Genomic DNA, 22,983 nt, shown 5'->3' with positions numbered 1-22,983 from the left:
GCCCTTTGAGTGAGTGCCTCTTGCTCGCTGTGGAAACACCTTATTTGGTGGAAATGTTGAGATATCCAAAATGAATTATAGTCTTTTACTACAATAGAATCAAGGAATTCTATTTTCTTCCTCAAAATCAATAGAAAAATTACTACTTACTTGAGACATTTTGGGCTTTGTAACAACAAGTGGGCATACATCTCATTGCAAGTTTACTCCTCCACTTTCTCAATTCAAGTAAAAGGGTTCTTCAGCACTGCAAAGTCAATGGCATTATTTTTATAGAAATAAGTAATAAACTACCTTGATTACTAATTTTGTTAAGACTTATCTTAATAAAACGAGGTAGATGTCATCATATTTGGAAGTGAAATTTTTCCATTCTACTTAAAATAAAATAATGAATCATTACTTAATGTAATTATTTAAAGTTTTTGTTGGACACATTTAAATAAATATTTTGGATTATATAGAATATTTTCCATTCATGGCATAATTTCTAAGACATATTAAGAATACTCTTTAGCCAGGTGTGGTGGCACATGCCTTTAATCCCAGCACTCGGGACTGAGGTAGGAGGATTGCTGTGAGTTCGAGGCCACCCTGAGACTCCATAGTGAATTCCAGGTCAGCCTGGGCTAGAGTGAGACCCTACCTTGAAAAAAAAAAAAAAAGAATACTCTTTAACCTGAACAGGCTTTTTTCCCTGGAAATCTAAATATTCCTGTTCATTTTGCATTTTGTAACATAAGTTTTTTTAAAGCCTCAGAGTTAAAATTTTATTTTCAGGGGGAGGGAGGGAACACCAAGGGTTATTTTTTTTTATAATCATGGAAGTTGTTAATAAAAAATTAAAAAATTATTTTCAATGTTCATTATCCTGTCATAAATGAAAATTTACCTGTAATAGAAGCCATGGCTCACTGTTAACCTTATATAAGATATATTTTCATAATTACTTTTATTTAATAGAACATTACTTTATTAAATAAAAGCACATTTGTGTATGTTTATGTGCAACCATTAGGCAACCAATGAAACCTCATTAAAACATTTATAATAAAATGTCATTGAAAAGGAAAGCATAGGATTATATGAACTCACAGATTGGCTTTGAGCACTACCCGACACGCACTGATGCTGGAAGAGGCAGCCAGTTTTCACTATCAAAATTTTCCCGAATTTTTCAAATCCCAAGAAAATGTTTTTTTTTTAAATTTTTTTTTGTTGTTGTTGTTATTTTATTTATTTTAGAGTGACAGAGAGAAAGAGGCAGAGATAGAGAGAGTGGGCGCACCAGGGCTTCCAGCCACTGCAAACAAACTCCAGATGCATGCGCCCCCTGGTGCATCTGGCTAACGTGGGTCCTGGGGAATGGAGCCTAGAACTGGGGTCCTTAGGCTTCACAGGCAAGCGCTTAACCGCTAAGCCATCTCTCCAGCCCTTTTAAATTTTTTTTTTTAAGAAAATGTTTTAAAAGGTGAGTGGTTTGCATTCTGAGTAGTCTGTCTGTTAGTGACCTATTAAACAAGATGTTATGCTTTTCATTCAGAATAGTTGAAGCTAGATGCAAAGCGAGTTATTAGTGTGCTGTGGTTGCTTAGCACTGGCTTGCTCACAATGCTGCACTCCTGAACAACAGGGAACTTAAAAAAGTAGAAAAAGAAATTACCTGATTAACAATGAAACACATCACTTTAAATAATCATGAGAGAAAAATGGCTAGACTATTAATATTTTGCAAAATTTCTACAAATAGATGAACATGAGGTTTATATGCATTTTAATGCTTTTGAAATGACCAGTTTGCTAATATTAATTGTATTAGAAGGTTATCTTAATATCTATTTTTTAAATCTATTTAATTTTTCTGGAAACATAAATGTAAAACCAAGCATGTGCTCATGAGTAGTGGGCATTCAAAGGTTTTTTTTTTTTGTGTATTTACAAATGTGTTTAATTACAACTGCTTCAAAAGTATCACAGATTTTCAAAAGTTTATTTGAAGTTTGAAGACTAGACAAGGTCATACTGAGTTTACAACATCCTACATGATTTAACTATATATACAAAGGAAAAAATAAACAACATTGGAATATTACACAGTTTGAAAGTTTGCAAGTTACATGTGTCTTAGATATGTCGGTACTTACTGACATTTCAGATGCCTGCATTCAAAGCTATATTTCATAATTTGTTGACTAGTAAAGATACCATCATTAGTACCCCATGACTTCAAAATTCACATTAATCTTTATGAAGTCAGTCACAAAAAGAAAGTCTATTTTAAGGTAGGGGTTAGTGACTATGACAGATGCATTTAATAGAAGATTCATAAAATGGAGATATTAAAAATTATTATCATAATTTACAAAATTAGCATAATTACTTAATATGTTATAAACTAGGTAATTCTGTGTCTTTTGTTCAGGAGATGTTACTTGTAGTGAGAAGTAAAATAAAATATATTTGTTTTTCTTTGAAGTCATTGAAACAAGTAACAGGGAAGCTACTTTGCAATAACTATCAGCTTTTCCTGTGCCTCAAATCCTTTGGCTGACAAATAGATATCCCACTGTGCATCAAGAGCACATTAAGCAGACAGAAAAAGCACACACAAAGAAAATCCATTCAGTGACTTGCCAAAAGTTAACAAATGTCATTTTTAACTAATCCCTTGTAAAACATACTTCTAAACCTCAAGATATCACATGAATCCATGAATAATTTGAAAAAAAATTAACATTAGGCAGTATTTGTTATCTCTGTGTTAAGAATGAAGAATCTGAAAATAAAAAATCTAGATTTGAATAGAACAGTTATTCCTGAAATAAATACGGACCATGGACTGGGCAGTATGTGTGTGTACTTTTAATAATATTATTTTTTAAATTTAGCCACTTGAAGTGGCTAACATTCATGTTTTTAAAGGTTACCTAGCCAGATGATATTGCGGGCATCCTTGTTTTCTTGTGAAAAAATGTTGAAAACTGGTCACCATTTTAGATTCTGAAATACAAGGGGTTTGTAATAAGTATATGAAGTAGAAAGAATGTGGGTCAGGAAAAACTCTATGGCCAGACCATCACGCTATAACAATAAATGTGCTGTTATTAAAAATGCCAATGCTATTGATTTTCCCTTTACATCCCCTACTATTTGAAGAGCACTCCATATATACACAATTAAAAATCTGCTGACACATGGATGGACAGACAGTGTAATAACAGTGTAGTGGGTCTTTTAATGCTGCACAAACAGTGAAGACAGAAAATAAAAACTAAAAACAGCTGTGTTGTGCAGGGCCTTAACATTTCGTACCCATGCCATCCTTTCTTTTCTAGGACCTTTGATTTAAAACTTCCATAATTCTGTGCCTAAGCCTTTTAAAATAAATACTTGTAAAGCTTATAAATTAGATATTGGAGACATTTATGGAGGCAGTGTGCACTTTAACTCGAGCCACATGCCAATGAAGCCTCCATTATCAATAATAAACTGTTATGATGAGCGTTATTTTTCTAGGGCCTTTGAAGCAAAATAAATAGAAATCAATTTTCATTTTGAAAATGGTTTATAACTTTTTCATTAGTAAATGCTTTGCTTCTCACAAATAATTATGTAATATGCTTTCCTGGGAAACCAACACCAGTTTCAAATATCAATGTAATTTTCATTTCACAGGGAACAGGGAGCTGAAAGAAGAAATGAGTATGCTTGGCCAAGCTGTGCATCAATGTGTTCATATATGCTAGCTAATATTTTTAAATACACAAAAATCTATTATTTCAAAGAAAGTAAAGATATAAATTTAAGGGGCATGGCAATTTTGTTGTTCTTTTTAGCAAAATGGCTATATGGCATTCATAAATGAATTACTTGGAAATTACATGATTATATTTTCTTTCAAAAATAAAAAATTCAATTCAATTATCTGATATCAAGTATAGATCAATATTCTGATATTCAATCAGTTTTAATATGTATAAATGTATGTTTCATGTACATAAATAAACACAACCTCTTTGAGATAAATAGTAGGAGAATAGTCCTTTGAAAAGAATCCTGATTTATTGTGGGAATAATATAAATAATGGACTTGAATCAGAAATAACTAAATGTTGTTACCTACTTTCTGACTAAAAATAGTGAAAAGAAAATGATGATGGTTATAATAATTGGTACTACAATATTATAGAGTCTTTCTAAAATATCTGTTATAAATATTGACCATGTTAGGCACAGGGAAACAAGATAATACAGATTCATTACCAAAAAAAAAAAAAAAAAACAAAAACCTTATTGCTAACATTGTAACATTTCTTTCTTAAGGATTAGTTGGATAGTGACTGTAAAAGCTCTATCAGCTCTTATATTCATAACTATTAGTCTCTTTACTTTGCTAGAGAAAAGCTAGTTGCTTTGCCTAATACATTTCGATCAATGAATATAATTTAGAAAACAAGCAAATAAGTCACAATTAGTGTGATGTTAAGAAAGTTGAACAGTAAACATAAAATGAAATTGTCAGAAAGGGCAGGCTTAGACACTCTGAAAAGACAGTGGCCTACCATAATTTGAGTACATCTTCCTGAAACAAACAAACAAAAAAAGAAACATTCATTTTCCATCAGATTTGCACTGTTCATTCCGTGGAGATACTTGGAAGGAAGTTACGCAGAGCACTGTGGGATGCGGGTCGCTTCATTCCTCCTCTGTGCAGCCCAGCAGCTCTGACCTCAGGGTGATCCTCCCGTACCAGGACCAAGGCAGGATTCGTACATGCCGTGCATAGATTGGAGGGTCGATGACATTTTTCCTGTGGGTGTCGTTGTCAAAATTACCCTGGAAAACCTGATAAAAGGAAGATAGAATATAACTTACATTGTTTTTCTTTTCCTCTGAATTTTAAAATGATTATTTTCAGTGTTCCATTTGGAGTTAAGTAACTCAAGCACGGGTTAGTTAGAGACACACACACGCGCACACATGTCGAGAGAGAGAGCTGTCGTCGGTATCTGCCTGTCTCTCACGGTTCTAATGCAGCAGATGTTTATTTCCTGCTTGTGCCATGGGCTGACATTTGGCAGGCCGTTTTCCCAGTTTGTACTCTTCCAAGGAGTGGCTCAGAGCCCCAAGCTGTGTGCAACTATAATCTCGAAAACGGGTCTTCATGATATAGGGAAGAGCTGGTAGACAGCCCAGAAGGCTTGTTGCAGAAGGTTTGGAAGTAGAACACATCCATCTGTATATATTTGATCTTAACTAATTGTGCGACCATTGGCTACAAAGGAGGCTGGGAAGTTTAGCCTTCATAAGTGCCCTTTGATCACTTTTTACACTGAGAATGAACTTAATCAGAAAGACAGATTCATCATTTCTGCTTTTGTTTCGTTTAATTTTTTCTTTTGGTTTTTCAAGGGAGGGTCTTGCTCTAGCCCAGGCTGACCTGGAATTCACTATGTAATATCAGGGTGGCCTGGCCTCCTACCTCTGCCTCCAGAGTGCTGAGATTAAAGGTATGTGCCACCACGCCCAGTTATTTCTGCCTTTATATTAGATGTTGTTCTGGCTTTCTTCTACCAGAAAGTCCTCTACCAGTAATGTTACAATTATTGACACAGTATTGACACATTATATCACATAACCACATCATTTACTCTTCTTTTACTAAAAAAAATCTATTTTTATCTTTGCCCCAAAATTCTTGAGAATAATTTTTCATAAGCACCTGCTTCAGATAATAAATGAAAATATTCAGATCTTGATAGGATCAACAGTAAATTACCAAGTACTTGGGTTAAATAGATTAGATGTATTGGTTTAGATTCAACAAAAATCATGGAGCCTATAATTAAACCTTAACTTTATTGTATACTCAAATTCCTGTATCCTATGTTTGTGATGAAATGCATTTTCCAGCACTAGTTTACATGTCTAGTTATGCCTTACTTACGTGAATAATAAAATTACCAAGTTAGGCTGTTTTATTCAGAAACTCCAAATCACTAGTTAAAAAATCCTCATATTGGGGCTGGAGAGATGGCTTAGCGGTTAAGCGCTTGCCTGTGAAGCCTAAGGACCCCCGTTCAAGGCTCAGTTCCCCAGGTCCCACGTTAGCCAGATGCACAAGGGGGCGCACGGGTCTGGAGTTCGTCTGCAGAGCTGGAAGCCCTGGCGCGCCCATTCTCTCTCTCCCTCTATCTGTCTTTCTCTCTCTGTCTGTTGCTCTCAAATAAAAAATAAAAATTAAAAAAAAATCCTCATATTGGTACTTTTATTATTTAATGATACAAACCCAAAATATGCAGTTGGAAACAAGATTCTATGGGTTGTCATTTGTGGCAATCTCTGTATATGTAAAGAGAAGCTAAGTGTCCGGGTTAACCTGATTCTGTACTTTCTTTTCTTTTTTTGTTTTTTTTTTTGAACCCCTGCATCATCTCTTTAAAGCCCAGTCAAACATTTGTACAACCTAATAAATCTAAAGAAAGTAAAATGAAAGTTGATGTATCTATAAAATTTTGTCTCTACTTAAAGGTTTTACTATTTTTATTTTATAAATTAACTGGATTACAAATAATTTATAGGAACGCTTTTTATTTATCACAACTGAATTTGTGAAACATAGCTTTATGTTTTGCTTTCAAATAATTTTAGCCATTTCATAATTAAAAATTAATTTTCTTTCTGGATTAAGATCAAAACATGACCATAAGATCATTGAGACACATGAAAAATAAGGAAAAATCGAAAGAAAAAAGGAAGTAGTGTAAGAATGGATTCCCCTGGATTCAAAGTTGTTAATTGTATCTGTTAGCAAAAGCTCCTGTGCTCAGGGCTTACGACATGGAAAGAAGCCTTGAGACTGTTCCTTTGAATGACGGTACACCAAGCCCATGCTTTGGTTTCTCAGTACCCTCCCTCCCACATGGCTCTGTTCAAATGATTTACTGAGGCTGAAGGTTTGCAGTGTATAGATTTTAACCCCAGTTTTGTCGGCCTTTTGGAGAGCTTAATGTCTACCTTTACAATAATTGAGTTTTAATTTCTTAACTCTCCTTGCAAGATCTATAACAGTTCAAAAAAATGTTATGCCACTTCTTTGGAAGGAAATTCAGGGAAAAAAAATTCTTTGAGGTCTCTGTGCCTCAGAACAAATTTCAGTAAAGAATATGAAGCCATATGGAATTAAATGAATAGTTACACTTGTTTCTTTGTAATCTAGACTACAAATGGAGAAAGTGTTTATGAAGTCAATGGAATTTCTGATGTAAACACTGGATATTTTGATGCTTATTTAAAATATAAGGGAGCTTTCATGAAGTAGGTAATTTATAAAACTACATGTCTAAGAAAAATACCACAATTTATATTAGAAAATCACCTAAACCACAGTCCAAAAAGTACTAAAAATATAGTTTTATTTTTGGAGGGCTCTCTGTCATGACAGCGCAGAACACACTTGCTGGCTTTCAGTGGACATCTTGTGCTTGCTGAGGAAACGGGTCGTACTTGTCTGGTTTCCTTGTAGCCAGCAGAGGGGCACCCTGCGTAAGAACGCTCGTGTACTATTTTACCTGGCAACGCAAGGCAGACAAAGTATTTTTGGTTAACTCAATGGATTTTGTAAGACTTCTAGAAAGATATGTTTCAAATATCCACTTAGGGCTCTACTGAAATCAGGGGATAAAAAGGCTGGTGGAAAACATTTGATTTCCAAAAGAAGCAACCAAACTGTGAAGAGAAAACAGTGTGACTTTCAAGTATCTAAAAGAAACAAGCACAGGATTCAGTTGAGGAGCCGGCTGATTGGCTGATGACCTTTGCTGATGTTTTCAAACAGGGTGATGCCTGACAGGCCTTCCTACCAAATGGGGCCTTAAGTCAAAGGGGCGCAGGCCCTGTAGAACTGCTTTCAAAATTGCAGCCTAGGAGATCATAAGAAAAAGATAAATACAATTCTCCTAACGTGGATATAATTTTGGATTTTGTTTTCTCTCACTAACTCTCCTGCGATGTTAATTAAAATTCAAATCAAGCTCTGATGGGATTCAAATCCCACACAGACTGAATATTATATAAATTATACCAGTGTGTAAAGCCAGATGCATAAAGTAAAGTATTGATGTGTCTGGAGTTCATTTGTAGTGGCTGGAGGCCCTGCTGTGCCCATTCTCTCATTCTGTCTTGTATTTCCCTCTTCTTGCAAATATATATGTATATATATATATATATATATATATATATATATATATATACACACACACACACACATTTATATATATGCATTTATATATATATGTATATATATATATACACTTATATATATATATGTACATATATAAACAAACTATTGTTAGAAGCAGCATTTCACTGCCATATATATACATATAGTTTTACATGTTCTTAATATGAGACTTGACATTGCTCTCTCTCTCTCTATGGACTGGTATTTACTTAGACTTGGTGGATGCAGGAGGACCAGATTCCAAGGCCACCCTTTTGCTACATAGAAAGTTCAAGGCCAGCCTGCTCTACTGGTAGCTCTCACCAAAAACAAATAAAAACAAGCGCACAATGGATTTAAATCATTTTAGTCTATTGGAACTCATGTTCGCACCCTCCACATACTGAGGAGTTCTAATAGCTAGACCACCTGCCCGCACTCTACAGGGTGGGTGTCGGGACGTTAATGAGGTCCCGAGTGGTCATCACTTCATCCCTTTGGCCTCTTTGTTGGTGCTTTCGAGACTGCATCATTTCTTTGTTGATGTGGGCAGTCAGAAGCACATGTGAGATTTCAGGTATTGAGATCATATGAAGGGAATGGGCAAGAAGGAAGTTGTGTCAAGCTTTCTGCAATGCTTGCCTTGCAAAGGGCATGAGCAGAATAAGCCCCTTGGCTTTATGTAGTAACTGCTCTCTGAGCTGATGCAAGTGGTTAATTGATCTAAGGCGTGTGTGTGTGTGTGTGTGTGTGTGTGTGTGTGTGATTCTGCTGTGGGGGTGGAGAAAAGGGGCTGAAAAAAAAGAGACTTATACATTTACTATACTTAATTTCAATTATGTACCCTTTCATCCAGAACACTTGAGGTAGAGAAGTTAGGCAGCAATAGACTTTTTGGTCTCTCTTCCCTGAGAAATTGACTTTTTCCTAACTGCCCCTATATCATGGAAATTCTGAGTCTTGGAAGAGACCTGGAGCTCTGCTAGCCTCAACTATCTTCTCTAATTCCAACATGTAATTTGAAGCCCGCCTCTGTCATGTCTCAATCTAACAGGGAATGTGTACATTTAGAGAATTTGAAAGCCTATAATTTTCTTTGAAATATGTCTCAGCTGATTGATTATAGTGTTTTATTCCCCGTGAGTATAGAAATCTAGCCTATTTTTCTCTTATTCAACAATACAACAATTTTTTAAAAAACAAATTTAATGCTTCAAGCTGAGTGTTCATGATTGAGAAATTCTTACATTACTCAATTTTCATGTTTCATATTAAGTACATCTGATTTAATCTATGTTTTAAGAATGACTATTGACTATAAACTATGGCATTAATCTGTATATAGAATATAGTTCATAGTATAAACGTATAAAAATACAGATTTCACTTTATTTGGGATATATACTATGTTGTTCAATGCCATTAAGGTTTAAAATTATTATATGAAATTTTACATTAGAGTTGATTGATTTATGGTCAAATAAAATCTGAACTTTTTCAAAACCTTTTTTTAAAACTCCATGTTTACATTTTTTTCTTACTTTTAGATGAACATTAATCTAATTGCATACTTATATTTAAACTAATTTTATTGAATTCATGACTATAAAAAATAGTAATTTCTAGTAAAATTTTTACTTACTTAAAAAAAGCATAAATTTAGTGGCCATTAGGATTTAAGTATCTACCTCATAAAGTAACCATTTATATGTAATGAGTCCAAAATCTGATTTTTCTATGGGTGATCTAAAGGTCAAGTGACTATTAGTTTATGCAATATCATTAAACTCATTTTACCTGCTCAGTATCAATATTACTTGAATTTTTGTATTGTCAAATGTTTATAGTTAGTTATAACTTAAATTAAATCTTTGCCTGGAAGAGATTTAAGTTCTTATGGCAATGTTCACAGTATTAGTATTCACAAATGAATGTATACATACCATGTTGTCTTTGAATATCGTCTAGATGTTAGATTTCATTGTTTCTAATTATTTGGACACATTGTGAATATTATTCTGCTCTTATCATCTATGTAACTTTCCACTGGAGTATTCAAAAAAAAATCTTAAAGATAAATGTTAATTGTGCAGATTCGTATTTTGTTAAAATTAAAGATTACATATAAGAAACATCTCTTAGTGATTATGGAAAGTTTGTAAACAAAGTTTTATTATTTTATCCAAAAGACTGCAACTATTATTCATGAAATTCAATTTTAAAAGAAGAGAATTACCAGCATCAAAAAATCTTTTCATGATTAAATTGCTGCTGCATGGGCTTTGACGGCTTCCTCTGCAATCAATTCCACTAAACCAATGAAACTCTAACAAAATTAGTGTAACCACAAGCACATGCTTTCAAATATGGAAAGGAAATTAGAAACTACTTTCCAGGTAAATTACAATATACTGGGACATTCATTTTGAAAACTATGGTGTATCAAGAAGCACATCATAAGAAAGGCAGTCCACCAGTGTACGGAAGAGTAATATGAAGGATCCAGGTTCAGGCTACACTATAGGAAATACCAACAGCTCTGAAGCAGGCCCCTCACTGAAAGAGAGGGTCAGAGAGTGAAGGTAGCATCTTCTGTCCCACAACATCTTGGGTAGAAATAATCTTTCCATAGCGCACATGGATAAGGCAATTTGTAACCGAAACAATCCACCAGCAGTGAACACCTCTATGCATGAGTGAAAGGGGTGTTGATGAAATGTACAGATGAGTCTTTCTTTGAAGTCATAGGCATTGGTCAGGTTACGTGTCTCAGTGTGTGGAAGTACCATGCATACAGTAGATCATGTGGATTATATATATTATTTCTGTATTACATCAACTCTTAACATATTCACTCATCTGCTCACTTTTCTCTCTTCAAATACCGCATCTTTTTCTCTTTGAAATTAACATGTCTGGAAATACATATTTGGCAGTCTGCTCCGTTGGTGTTATCATGAAACAAATGGCTCATCGGCTTTCTTTTAGTGGATGTTTCTTCTGCAGTTTAGGGTGTAGGAAAATTGATGTGAACAGAGGACACACACATGCTGTTGCAGGGATCAGCTTCGTGCAACAGGAGTGTGAAGTACAAGATCATAAGTCTACCCTTCGCCTTCAACTCCTGTGAGGCGACATCTGGGCCCATGGAAAGTCTGATCTCACCATGTATCTTTGTGCTGCTTAGTCTGTGCTACAGAGTAAGAGCCCTGCCTCCCTCTGACCAAGGGAAGGGCTCTAGACTGAGCTCAGTCACGCACATGCTCCCTCGACAAGATCGCACTTCAACAACAGCTGAACACCAACACTGAGTTGAGCTTTGTGGCAGGAAATACTTCCATGTCACATCATTGCTGAGAGAACTTTGCTTCCTGCTCCCGCAATCTCACACTCTGCTGGCCTAGAGATCTTGGTGCCAGGGCAGGCAGTGCTTTACCAGGAGGCACAAAGAACATTCCATTGAACTGGAAGTTAAGACTTCGCCCTGGCCACTTTGGGCTCCTGACGCCCTTGAGTGAGCAGGCTGAGAGTTAGAGTGGTAGTAGGACTGCCAGGGGAATCAGACTGCTGCTCCACAACGGAGGCAGGAGGAGTATGCCAGGGGGAATCAGACTGCTGCTCCACAACGGAGGCAGGAGGAGTATGCCTGGAGTGCAGGAGGTCCTTTAGGGAGTCTCTTGGTGTTATCATGCCCTGTTACCAAAGGCAATGGACACCTGATCCAATAAATGCAGTGTGATAAGTGACCCTGATTCTTCAGGAATGAAGGTATGGGTCATCCCTCCAGATACAGAGCTAAGACCTCCTGCGGCACTTGCTGAAGGTTGAGGAAACACATATTGAGTAGTACAAGAAATGGTTACAAATACCAGCTAAGGCAATGTGCCCATTTACAGAAATGAGGGCTCTAACTGCCATAAATATTTCTGCCCTACGTTGTTAAGAATGTTTGTATATATCTACACCAATATTAAGATGCTTTTGTTCTTCTTTTTTTTTTTTAATCTCTGTTAGGTAATTGATGTTGAAAAGATTATATCACTAGTTCACTGTTGAATTTATATTTAATCTATTAGACTAAGCATTCCTCCATGGACTTTGCTTTGTGTTGGGGGGAAGATAGTACATTTCTGATTGGGCATGGGATAGTTATATCATGTTTGGCAGAATCAACACCTTGTTACTGTCTTCATTTGGAAATTAAGTATGATGTAAGAAGATATGATTTGGTGTCAAGTTAGCCAGGTGTGGACTTATCATGGTTAAGTCTTGCCGTCAACTTGATCTATTTAGGAATCCACAAACATTCCTTTTGAATGGGTCTCTGAAGTTGCTTCCAGGAAGTATTAACTGAAGAAGGAGATCCTTTCCCCAGAATGGGTGGCCTCTCTCAAAAGGGGGTGTTATGTAAGAAATCTCTGGGAGAAAGCCATCCCTTCCTCCCTCCTAGCTGCCTGTGCCGCTTGCTGAATTATTGCGCAGACTGAAGACCAGCGTGGACTGCGGAGCAGCGGCTCTCAAGGCCACCTCCAGGCCTTCAATGCTGCACTGGGACTGAGGCCTCCAGCGTCATGGACCAAGCAGCCACCAGGTTCCTTGACTCTCAGGCCTGCAAAGGACCTTGTCAGGTTGGACTACATGAAGATAATACAGAACATTCCCTTTAAATGCAATTCATCCCATCATTTCTGTTCCTCTAGAGCACCCTAACTAACACAAGCCCCTTTCAAAACCCAGATCCTGAGGTTTCAGATATATATATTTTTTTCTCTTAAGATTTCTCAATAAAATTATATGAGGCATTTAAGCTCCCTATTCAGAGATTTAATTCCAAAAGGTTCAATTGCAGACAAAAAATGTTGCTTGAAAAAGTGAAAAGAAAAATTTGTGGGCAAGTTCTACAGTTTTCTGCCTGTGCATGAGATGTGGCAGTCCCAGTAAGAAACATGTGCGTATTCTCTAGAAACATTACTTTCTCTCCATACTTCCTCTCCAGCAGTGTCTGCAAGGCCCTAAAATTGGCTCGTTATTGTACTGAAGTAAAAACGTACGCTTAGTCAGCTGAGTCTTGCACCTGAGTGATCTGGGACGTGTGCTCCTAGTGCATGTGAATTTCTCAATTCAATGTGAGAGGTTTTTTTTTTTGTTTTTGTTTTTGTTTTTTGTTTTTTTTCTTTTCTTCTTCTTCTTCTTTTTCTTTTTGGAGAAGCTACAGATTTGATGTTCCTGTCCATTACTTTCACTCTATTGCTTTTTCTGTAATATCATTCATTTTGCAAACCAGGACTGGGGAGATTGCCTAGTGGTAAAGTGCTTATCATGATAGCATAATGCACTGAGTTTAGACCCCTAGCACCAACTTAGAACATAGATGGTGTGTTGTCTGTCTGGGGGGGGCAGACACAAGAGTCTCCTTAGGACTTACTGGCTGGTTCTGCTAGCCACATCAGTGAACTTCAGGTTCAGTGAGCAACTCTATCTATACGTTATAGGCACTCCATGTTGATCTCTGGTCTGTATTTGCACTACATATGTAACCCATGCACATATGATGCAGCGTACACACACCACCCACACATAAAGACTCCAGTAAATATGAAACAATGAAGGACTTTAGTAATAACTGGTCAAAAATTCCTATGTACCATTTTTTCATTGTTTTTCAAATTGCCACATATTCTCCATAGTTTTCGTGTAATTGACATAATTGTGAGTTGATCGACTATCTCTTCTAGATTGAAAAGAGAATTATGTGACTACTTTTACAAGTTATCCTTTCAAAGATTCTTTGAAGTTTAAGACTGGTCAGAAAAACAGGAAATAACATACCTTTGTATGTATTTTTGAGAACTTCTAATTTCTGACCTCTCATAGAAGAAGAACTACCCTAGTGACATCCACGGCTGTCATTTCTGGCAAGGCGGCACAGGGGACACTTGGAGTTCCCCACTCCTCAGGAATCCCTAAACTATGGAGCAGCCAAATGGGAGGCAAAAAAGGGCAAAGGACAGGGGCTATCTCCATCTCTTTTGAGAATAGTTTTCTTGCACAACCTTGTATAGCATAGTCTTTGAGTAGCTGGAAAACAAAAGCATTTATTTTCTCCTTGTCCTTTCATTGTCTCTCTCTCTCTCTCTCTTGTTCCCTCCTCTTGTGCAGGTCACCATTATGTATCCCAGCCTGGTATCAAATGCACGATCCTCCTGTTTCTACCTCCAGAATGGCGTGATGATAGAGATGTGCCAGTGAACTCATTTCAATAGCACATTTTAACAGCCCAAACACCGTAAGTAAGAAATTCATATGATTATGTGTGTGACCCTGGGCAAACCTGGGAAGAGCCAGAGAAAACTCAAAGCAAAACAAGCTTTTGACTGCAGTCTTCCCTCCTCCAAAATTCCTGCATTTAGAACACTCAATTTAAAAGTCAATTGGTAGGACACCTCACCATATTTAACATTTCTTTTTAATATTGAAGTCTCCTTAAATAACAAGAATATTCTGGGAAACATATCACATAAAATGATTGCCTATAAAGATTTATGAAACATAAAATATTTCATTCTAAACCGTCAGTGTATATTTAAACTACCTGCCTTCTGGCACTCACACTTTTACTGTCATAAGAAGTATTCCTGCAGGAAAAAAATGGCATTGGAAAAGCATCTTCTTTTAAAGAGATTTCCAACAGCTATTACTAAGACTAGTTAGAAAGAAAGCTTATCTGTTTTTTACTCTTATACCAGAAATATGGAAATGCCTTTTTTTCTGTTCTTTAAAGTACAGAGCAACCTGGCCTTCCTCCACCTCAGCTCAAAGCTTATCTTCTGGAATCTCCCCTTAGATAATAGCAGGTAGTTTTCATTCCATTGGAACAATTTGTAGTCTGCTGCGACACCTTCACACAAACATGTAAGTGATGTGAGCAATGAAGAAATTGGTGTCTTTGGAAATTCTCATCTGACTTAGGAACCTCATCCTTACTCCAAATCTGTTTGAAGAATTTCACTGTACTTCAGACAGATGTGCTTTAATGCAGAGCTGTGAACACAGTAGTGACTTTAGCATTCAGCTATGGAACTCACTTTTTAAATATTTTGTACTTATTTATGTATTAGAGAGAGAGAGACAGAGAGAGAGAGAGAGAGAGAGACAGAGAGAGAGAGAGAGAGAGACAGACAGAGAGAGAGAGAGAGAGAGAGAGAGACAGAGAAAGGTAGGGCCTGTAGACACTGCAAATGAACTCCAGATTGGTACACCACCATGTGCGTCTGGCTTACATGGGTCTTGGGAAATCAAACCTGTATCCTTAGACTTCACAGGCATGCAAGAATATCACTGTCAAGTGGGTCATTTTATAGGGTGTGGAAGATTTATGATTTAGACTTTTACCAAGAACATAGAAAAGGAACAAATATCCCTTTTCTAGAACTTAACTAAAAATAATTCAACTGTGAACTATGAACAGAATAGTGCACTAATTCAGCCATTTGGAAAGTGCTGAAGACTTCTAATTGCTAAACGCATTTCAGCTGATGGTGTGTTGGTGGCAAGTAAAGCAGGCGTGTGCACCATGTAGACACGATGTCCTTGAGCACTTATTTACCCTCACAATATTACAAATGGACCAAAGTTATCTTTTGGTGATTGCTTTATTATGTTTGCTGCATTCTATTCAATGATCATTGTGTGGTTCCAATAACCTAAACAATGTTGGTACTTCAAAATCAGACTGGTTAATTACTCGTTTTCTCTGTATGAAACATAGCTATTAGGGTTTACATCAGATAGGACCTATTAATTGTTGTAATACAGTACTGATTTTCTTCTAGTTTAACTTTCCTGCTAATAGGTTTCTAATAATAGGTTCATTATTACCTTTTAATTAATAATAGTGTATATAAAATTAAGATAATTTATTAAAGTTTGATAACCATGACTATTTTAATGGAGATACAGCATTAACATTATTATTTATTTATTTTAACTCATTTTTAATTTTTATTTATTTATTTGAGAGTAACAGACAGAGAGAGGAAGAGGCAGATAGAGAGAGAGAATGGACACACCAGGGCCTCCAGCCACTGTAAATGAACTCCATATGTATGTGACCCCTTGTGCATCTGGCTAATGTGGGCCCTGGGGAGTCGAGCCTCAAACAGGGGTCATTAGGCTTCATAGGAAAATGCTTAACCATTAAGCCATCTCTCCAGCCCCTATTTATTAATTATTGTTGTTTGTGTATATGTGTGTGTGTGTGTTTGTGTGGTGTGTGTGTGTGAGGGCGTGGATATATGCAGATAAAACTTCCCTGTGAGCCAGTAGGCAGAGGCCAGAGGAGAAAACTGAGTGGCCTTCTCAAGCTTTCTTGCACATTATTTCCCTGAAACAGTCTCTCACTTCACCTGAAATTCATGTCAAAATTTCCCTCCCAAATCATGGTGGACCAGATGATAGAGAACGCTCTGAAAATAAAGAACCTCTGAGTTTTGGAGACATAAATTAGTAAGAGCACCAAGCATGTCTTTGCTCTTGAACATTGATTTTTTTTTCTTTTCTGAAAGCGGTTAGACATGAGGCAACTGCCTAAACCACCCCACCCAGCTGATGTTTTACACTGTGTGCCTTATGTTTATTTCTGTGACCTAACAGTGTGCTTTTAAAATCACCTTCCATTTGTTTTATTTTTGTCTATTTGTTGTGGATTTCTGAGGTATTTTTGGTTTGTTTCTTTTGATAATGAAGTATTTATATAAACATAAATAGCAACAAAAATAAATAATTCAATGGTTGAAAGTAACCACCTGTTTAACATTGCTAGACTTTAATATTAGAGAAAATGGAATAAAATACAAAGAATTTTATTAGAAACTCTGAAATCGATTATTTCATGAAAATGGCTTTGCACAATGTTTTCAAATAAATTGAATGCTTCATTAACTTGATCTCTTTATGATAAGATGGCATCTGGCTGCTTCTCGTGGCTAGCTTGTTGGTCTTCATTCCCAGCCACTGGTTTGCTGCTCCATCCTCCGGTGATGATAAAGGCCCCTGCTCAAGTAACTCCACCCTTGACCTGGGTCCTACTATGCATGTCCCTTCCTGTCCTTAACCTCTCTCTATCCCAGAGTCAAGAATGCACTGCTTTGGATAAATGACTTTTGGAGCTTCTGTTAAACACCGTAATGGGAACAGCCTTGTAATTGATTCGGCTGTCCACTTGCCTTTGGATCTGGATTCCATCCTTGCCTGTGTCTAATCCTGGACCTTTTCTTCAGAGTCGATTCTGAATGTTTGGTTCCAGTCTTGTTCTCGGTCCACTGCTTGACTATAAGCTTCTTTACTGAGTTACAACTATTCAGCTAGTTTGAACATTCGCAATCAATCAGGCAAATTTATACCCCAGACTATCTTCACTGTAAGTTAATTCTTCTATATTTGGATTTTCTCCCACTACTTATAGCCTTTTTCTCACAAACCTCAGTAAAACTTACTGGTCTTCTATTTGTAGCCAGAATATAAATTAAAAAGCTACGTACCTCAAAAAAAAAAAAAAAAAAAAAAAAAAAAGTGGAGAAAAGAAAAGAAAAAGTCCATGAAGTATTACTACAGTTCCTTAAATTTGGCTCTTAATGTATGTAGTGCTATGGGTCTTTCACACCCCCCATTCATATGCTGAACTGCTAGCTCCTTCAGTAATGTTTCTAGAAAATGGGGCTTTAGGGAGGGTATTTGGCTATGAGGACATGAATGGGATTAGTGGCCTTAATTTAAAAAGTCCCCAAAGAGTAAGTATGCTCTGCTTTCCCAGTGAGAATATAAAGAGGAAGCGTCATTACAAAACAGAAAGCAGATCTGTAGCACAACCTTTCCCATTAGTGCCTTCACAACCTTCTGGCCCTCAAAACTCTGAGAGGAAGTAGTTTGTAACCTATCCAGATTACGAGCTGAACTGTCTGTCTGCCAGTCTGTCTATCTATCATCTATCTATCTATCTATCTATCTATCTATCTATCTATCTATCTATCTATCTATCATCTATCTATGTATCTATCATCTATCTATTTATCTATCTATCTATCATTTATTATCTATCATCTATCTATCTTTTATCTAACATCTATCTATATATCATTTATCTATCATCTATCTATCTATCTATTATTTATCATCTATCATTTGTCTATCTATCTATCTATCTATCTATCTATCATTTATCATCTATCTATCTATCTATCTATCTATCTATCTATCTATCTATCTATCTATCTATCTATCTATCTATCCTCTATCTATAATTTATCATCTATCTATCTATCTATCTATCTATCTATCTATCTATCTATCTATCTATCTATCTATCTATCCTCTATCATTTACCATCTATCTATCTATCTATCTATCTATCTATCTATCTATCTATCTATCTATCTATCTATCATCTACCTGACTATCAATCATAAATCGATCTCTGAGGCAGGTCTCCGCCATGTAGCCCGAGCTGGTGTTGACCTGAAGGAGAAACAGGTAGTCAGCCAGGAACAAGGCATGAGGAGAAGGAAGTGCCACCTCTCCTCTCCTGGCAAAACTAGAATTTGGCATCTCAAGGTGGCTCTCACCAATTCCTCAGCCCCCTACTTCTTCACCAATCTAGCATACCTGGGTGGACTGGCACCTTATGGGTCAGTACTTTAGTCCAGTGACCAACCAGACAGGCCATCCTAATCAACTATAAAGAGCTCTCCTCTCGTGTAAGCACTCTTGCGAGCGGCTGCACTGACTCATGTCTTCCACGTTCCCCAGCCTTGCTGGAAGCGGGGAAGGGGAACTGCTATCTCTCTTTCCCATTTTTGCCACTGAACCTGAGGTTTGTGGTCACACACCAGTGTGTAATTTGTTCTCTCCCCTTAGCCCCCCTGGATCTTGTTATTTACCTAGGTATTTTTGTCCTTACCTTTGTGTGTGTGTGCGTGTGTGTGTGTGTGTGTGTGTATAATTTATTTACTTATTTATATTTTTTTCCTGAGTTAGGGTCTCACTCTAGCTCAGGCTGACCTGGAATTCAATATGTGATCTCAGGGTGGCCTTGAACTCACGGCAATCCACCTCTCTCTGCCTCCCAAGTGCTGGGATTGAAGGCCTGCGCCACCACATCCGGCCTTACCTGTATTTTGTTGTCAATGCTTTCTGGTTACCTGTATGATTTCCTCTAAGCTACTCTCTTGGCTCTCACTTGTTCTCCTGGTGTCCTGGGGGCCAAAGTGCTCGAGAGAGTCCTCCAGAGACACAGTGACCCTGCGCTGAGATTTTATTTTCATTTTATACTTTTCCTCGCCGAGGGAGGGTAAGTGAACAAAAAAGATGAGGCAAGCTTTTTGGCCTCTGGGTAAATAAAGTCCTCGACTTTCACTCATGCTGGCGTTGGAAAGACCTTTGCAGAGAATGCCCACAACACGACGATGCATGCATTACTTCTAAGTGCTTTGGCTTGGCTCCGCGGTTCATCGTCCACGTGCATGGTCGCTTGCCATGGCTTCGCCTCCAGCCTCTCACTCCCTCACCTTCCCTTCCTGCTGGGCAGGGAGAGGAATTCCCTTCTGCCCTGAATCTTGCTAGTCTTCCTCTGGATGCCAATTCCTGCTAAGTAAACCTCATAATTTCTCCCTAAATAAGCTCAAGAATTCATAATTTACATGCTCCAGAGTCTGTTTCCTTCAATCATCATCAGGTTTCACAGTTTTGAATTACAACAATTTCTAAATCATTGGTAGTAATGGAGTTCATTTAAATAACAATCCTTATAGACAAGGCTGGAATTGTATTATTGTCTCCTTGATTTTAGTTTCATTTGCATCATCCTCCAGCCACCTTAGTAAGTGAAATAAGATAACTGTATATGGATTCCAGTTACGTAGGAGTACCATTCACTTGCTGTCATGTACGTCTAATGGTTTACCCATTCAGTTCTTGGAAATTGCTTTCAGGAAAGCAGATTCTTTTCCCTCCCATTATGGCTTATTTGAGGGCAATGCCAAGACTGAGTGGGTAAGACAAATGGCTCAATGTAACATAAACTGTCCTTGAACCTGTGCTCAGCAAGGTGGTATCTCCCCTAGAAAGAATAATCCACTCACTTTAATCCAATCCCAGCATCTTTGTCAAGATTTTCATTGTGTATTTCATTTTCTTATTTACTTTCAAAAGGATTCCTTAACCTCAAAATTTTCACTTCAATCAAATTTCCAATGAACAGTCTGGCTACTGGCTATTTTGCTGATCTCTTCTTTCCTGTGAGCTGGACTTGAAGGGCTTCAAGCATTTGTATTTAACTTCAGATCCTTAAAAGGGCCTGTTCGGGAGTTATAGGATGCTCTGTGGTATCTGCAGTGACTATGAGGCGTGAACGTTTGCTCCCGTGATGACTGACAGCTTCGTGAATGAGGGTGGGATGCTACCACATCTAGTTTCACAGCCACGTTAAGAAAGGAAAGAAGCCGGAAAGGAGTTGGGCCTCTTCCTCTGTTCACAAGTTATGAACTTGATGACACTGACAATTCTGGTGTGCTTTCTTCCTGTCTTGCTCTTTCAGATAATATTTTTGTTAGGTTAGATTCTGTTTTGTCAAAATATACTGATGAAATGAAAGTTTGTGCACCTTTCCTGAGCTCCTCATTAGGCAAGCAGATCCTTCCTCCACTGTGAGATACGTGGATTTTCCCCATGAAGTGCCTGGCACAGAGTGGAAGATATACTTTATGATTTATGACTGAGTGCATAGTCAACCCTTCAAGAGGCTCTCCCACTTGATATATATTCCCAACTTCTTAAATTTATAACTTCAATTTAACATTTTTGGCCACTAGTGTTTAATTTCAGCTATATGTGAGGGAATCTGTAAGTATATTAAAATCTAAACTATTTTTTTCAGAGACACCGATTCATACAGATTTCTATCCACTAGTTAGTGGTCAAAGATCCAAGGAATTACTACAATATATCCACTCTCTTTGGACTAGTAACAAAAGCAACCCTATTTACTTCAAAACTTACATTTGGTGTCAGTTCAAGTGGAATCATCTTTCCCACACTTTCTTCTTAATCTGAAGAGCTTCCAGACTCTTCTGTAGAGAATCTTTGTAGGTGCCATTGTCTGTGCTTTGCACTCTTGCTCTCTTTCCTTCTGGGATATATAGTTTAATAATCTATTGCCGGCCTAGAATTCAATGTGTAGCCTTATTGGCCTCAGGCTTATGGAAACTGTCCTGCCTCAGCCTCCTGATGCTGAAATTTGATGTTTGAGTCACCACCCCTGGCTGTGATTTTCACTAGGCATCCTATGAGTCTGAAGGTCAGGTGACTTTGTTTCTGAGATATTAAATGAGATAATTTACCAAGACGAGTTAACCAGATGTTTTGGTTTATTTATTTATTTTTGACGTGTAGTGTGCCATCCATTTCTATGAATGTACAAAGCCTTAATGGAAAAAGGATTTTTTAAAGATTTTCTTTCCTTAAAATATCTGGGCAAAGTCTTATATTTTTTAAATTATGGTTTCAAGAAAACTGAAAATTTCATGAAAAATGATGAAATGAAACATTTACTGGGTTCCTTTCTTCTTCAAATGAGAAAGTTCTTGTAGTGTGAATTTATTCATTTAAGTACATGCTATTTATGACTAATATGTTGAATGAGGAAAGACATTTTTCATTTCTTTAGTTTTCCATGCATAAACTCCTGACACTTATTATTGTTTTACTTTGGGTTATATACTGAAGTAATTAAATACTCAGTGCCTGCCAAGTTTTGCAATTTTCCTATGAAACACAGTTATAAAAAAGAAAACAAGGCTGGAGAGATGGCTTAGTGGTTAAGGTATATGCCTGCAAAACCAAAGAATCCTGGTTCGATTTTCCTGGACCCTCGTAAGCCAGATGCGAAAGGGGGCACATGCATCTGCAGTTCCTTTGCAGTGGCTGGAGGCCCTGGCTTATAAAACAGCTCCAAGAGTTTAAAACAAATGTCATTTCCTAAGAGCAAAGGAACATTTGGCTTTCAAAAAAATATGGAGGTGCATCCATATTGTGAGAATTATACAAGTCAATTACATGTTAGAAAATGTGCATATTGGAAAAAGAAATATAAGCATGTATCCACTGTCATTAGTAGGACTTCATAAGCCCAATAACACAAGATATAATGCGAAATTTTGTTTAAAAAAAAGAAGAGAAAAGAATACATGCTAAAGTAAATGACAGTTTCACAAATGCTATGAAGAGAAATTCTGAAACTGAGATCTATGTACAGAAGTAAGGCATCTATTTGCCTCAATTGACTTTCAACATGCAAATATAAACAGGTACATGTATATAGGCATGTGTCTTCTTAGAAACTCTTATATATATGCATGAGGATTTATGCCAGTCTGTTATTAAAACATAGGCAGAAAAAACATTCACGTATTATTAGAATTTCATTTGCATTATTTATTATAAATGTGGTAATTGAAGGCTGTTTGTTGGAAATAATCTTTTGTCTACATGTACGCTGCATTTTCAGATCCATCAAATCTGTTAAAGCAGTCAATGAAGTTGAAAGGAAAAATAAACATGAAATGACTTTAGAATCCTTTATTTGTAAAAATTTGTTATCTTGCAGATATATTGTTGAAATATTTAATTCATGTATTATATTTATTTTGATGACAAATTATAGTTGATTTTCATTTGATATTGAAGAATTTTTTGTGAAGTGCAACTATGGA

General features: G+C 36.8%; 1 protein-coding gene across 2 annotated transcripts in view; it reads right to left on the bottom strand.

Annotated features, from left to right (window-relative positions):
• Positions 1-1,971: 1,971 nt before the first annotated feature.
• Positions 1,972-22,983, bottom strand: part of Edil3 (EGF like repeats and discoidin domains 3) — a 413,243-nt gene continuing 392,231 nt past the window's right edge. For both annotated transcript variants that reach the window (XM_004651638.2, XM_045133604.1), the window contains one exon: positions 1,972-4,845. In XM_004651638.2, the coding sequence (XP_004651695.1) occupies positions 4,696-4,845 (150 nt within the window). In that variant the 3' untranslated portion in view covers positions 1,972-4,695. The remainder of the gene's footprint in view (positions 4,846-22,983) is intronic.

The sequence above is a fragment of the Jaculus jaculus genome, chromosome 14 (genome assembly GCF_020740685.1).
Source record: "Jaculus jaculus isolate mJacJac1 chromosome 14, mJacJac1.mat.Y.cur, whole genome shotgun sequence".
Taxonomy (NCBI): Eukaryota; Metazoa; Chordata; class Mammalia; order Rodentia; family Dipodidae; genus Jaculus; species Jaculus jaculus.
This window is presented reverse-complemented; position numbering and strand designations above follow the sequence as displayed.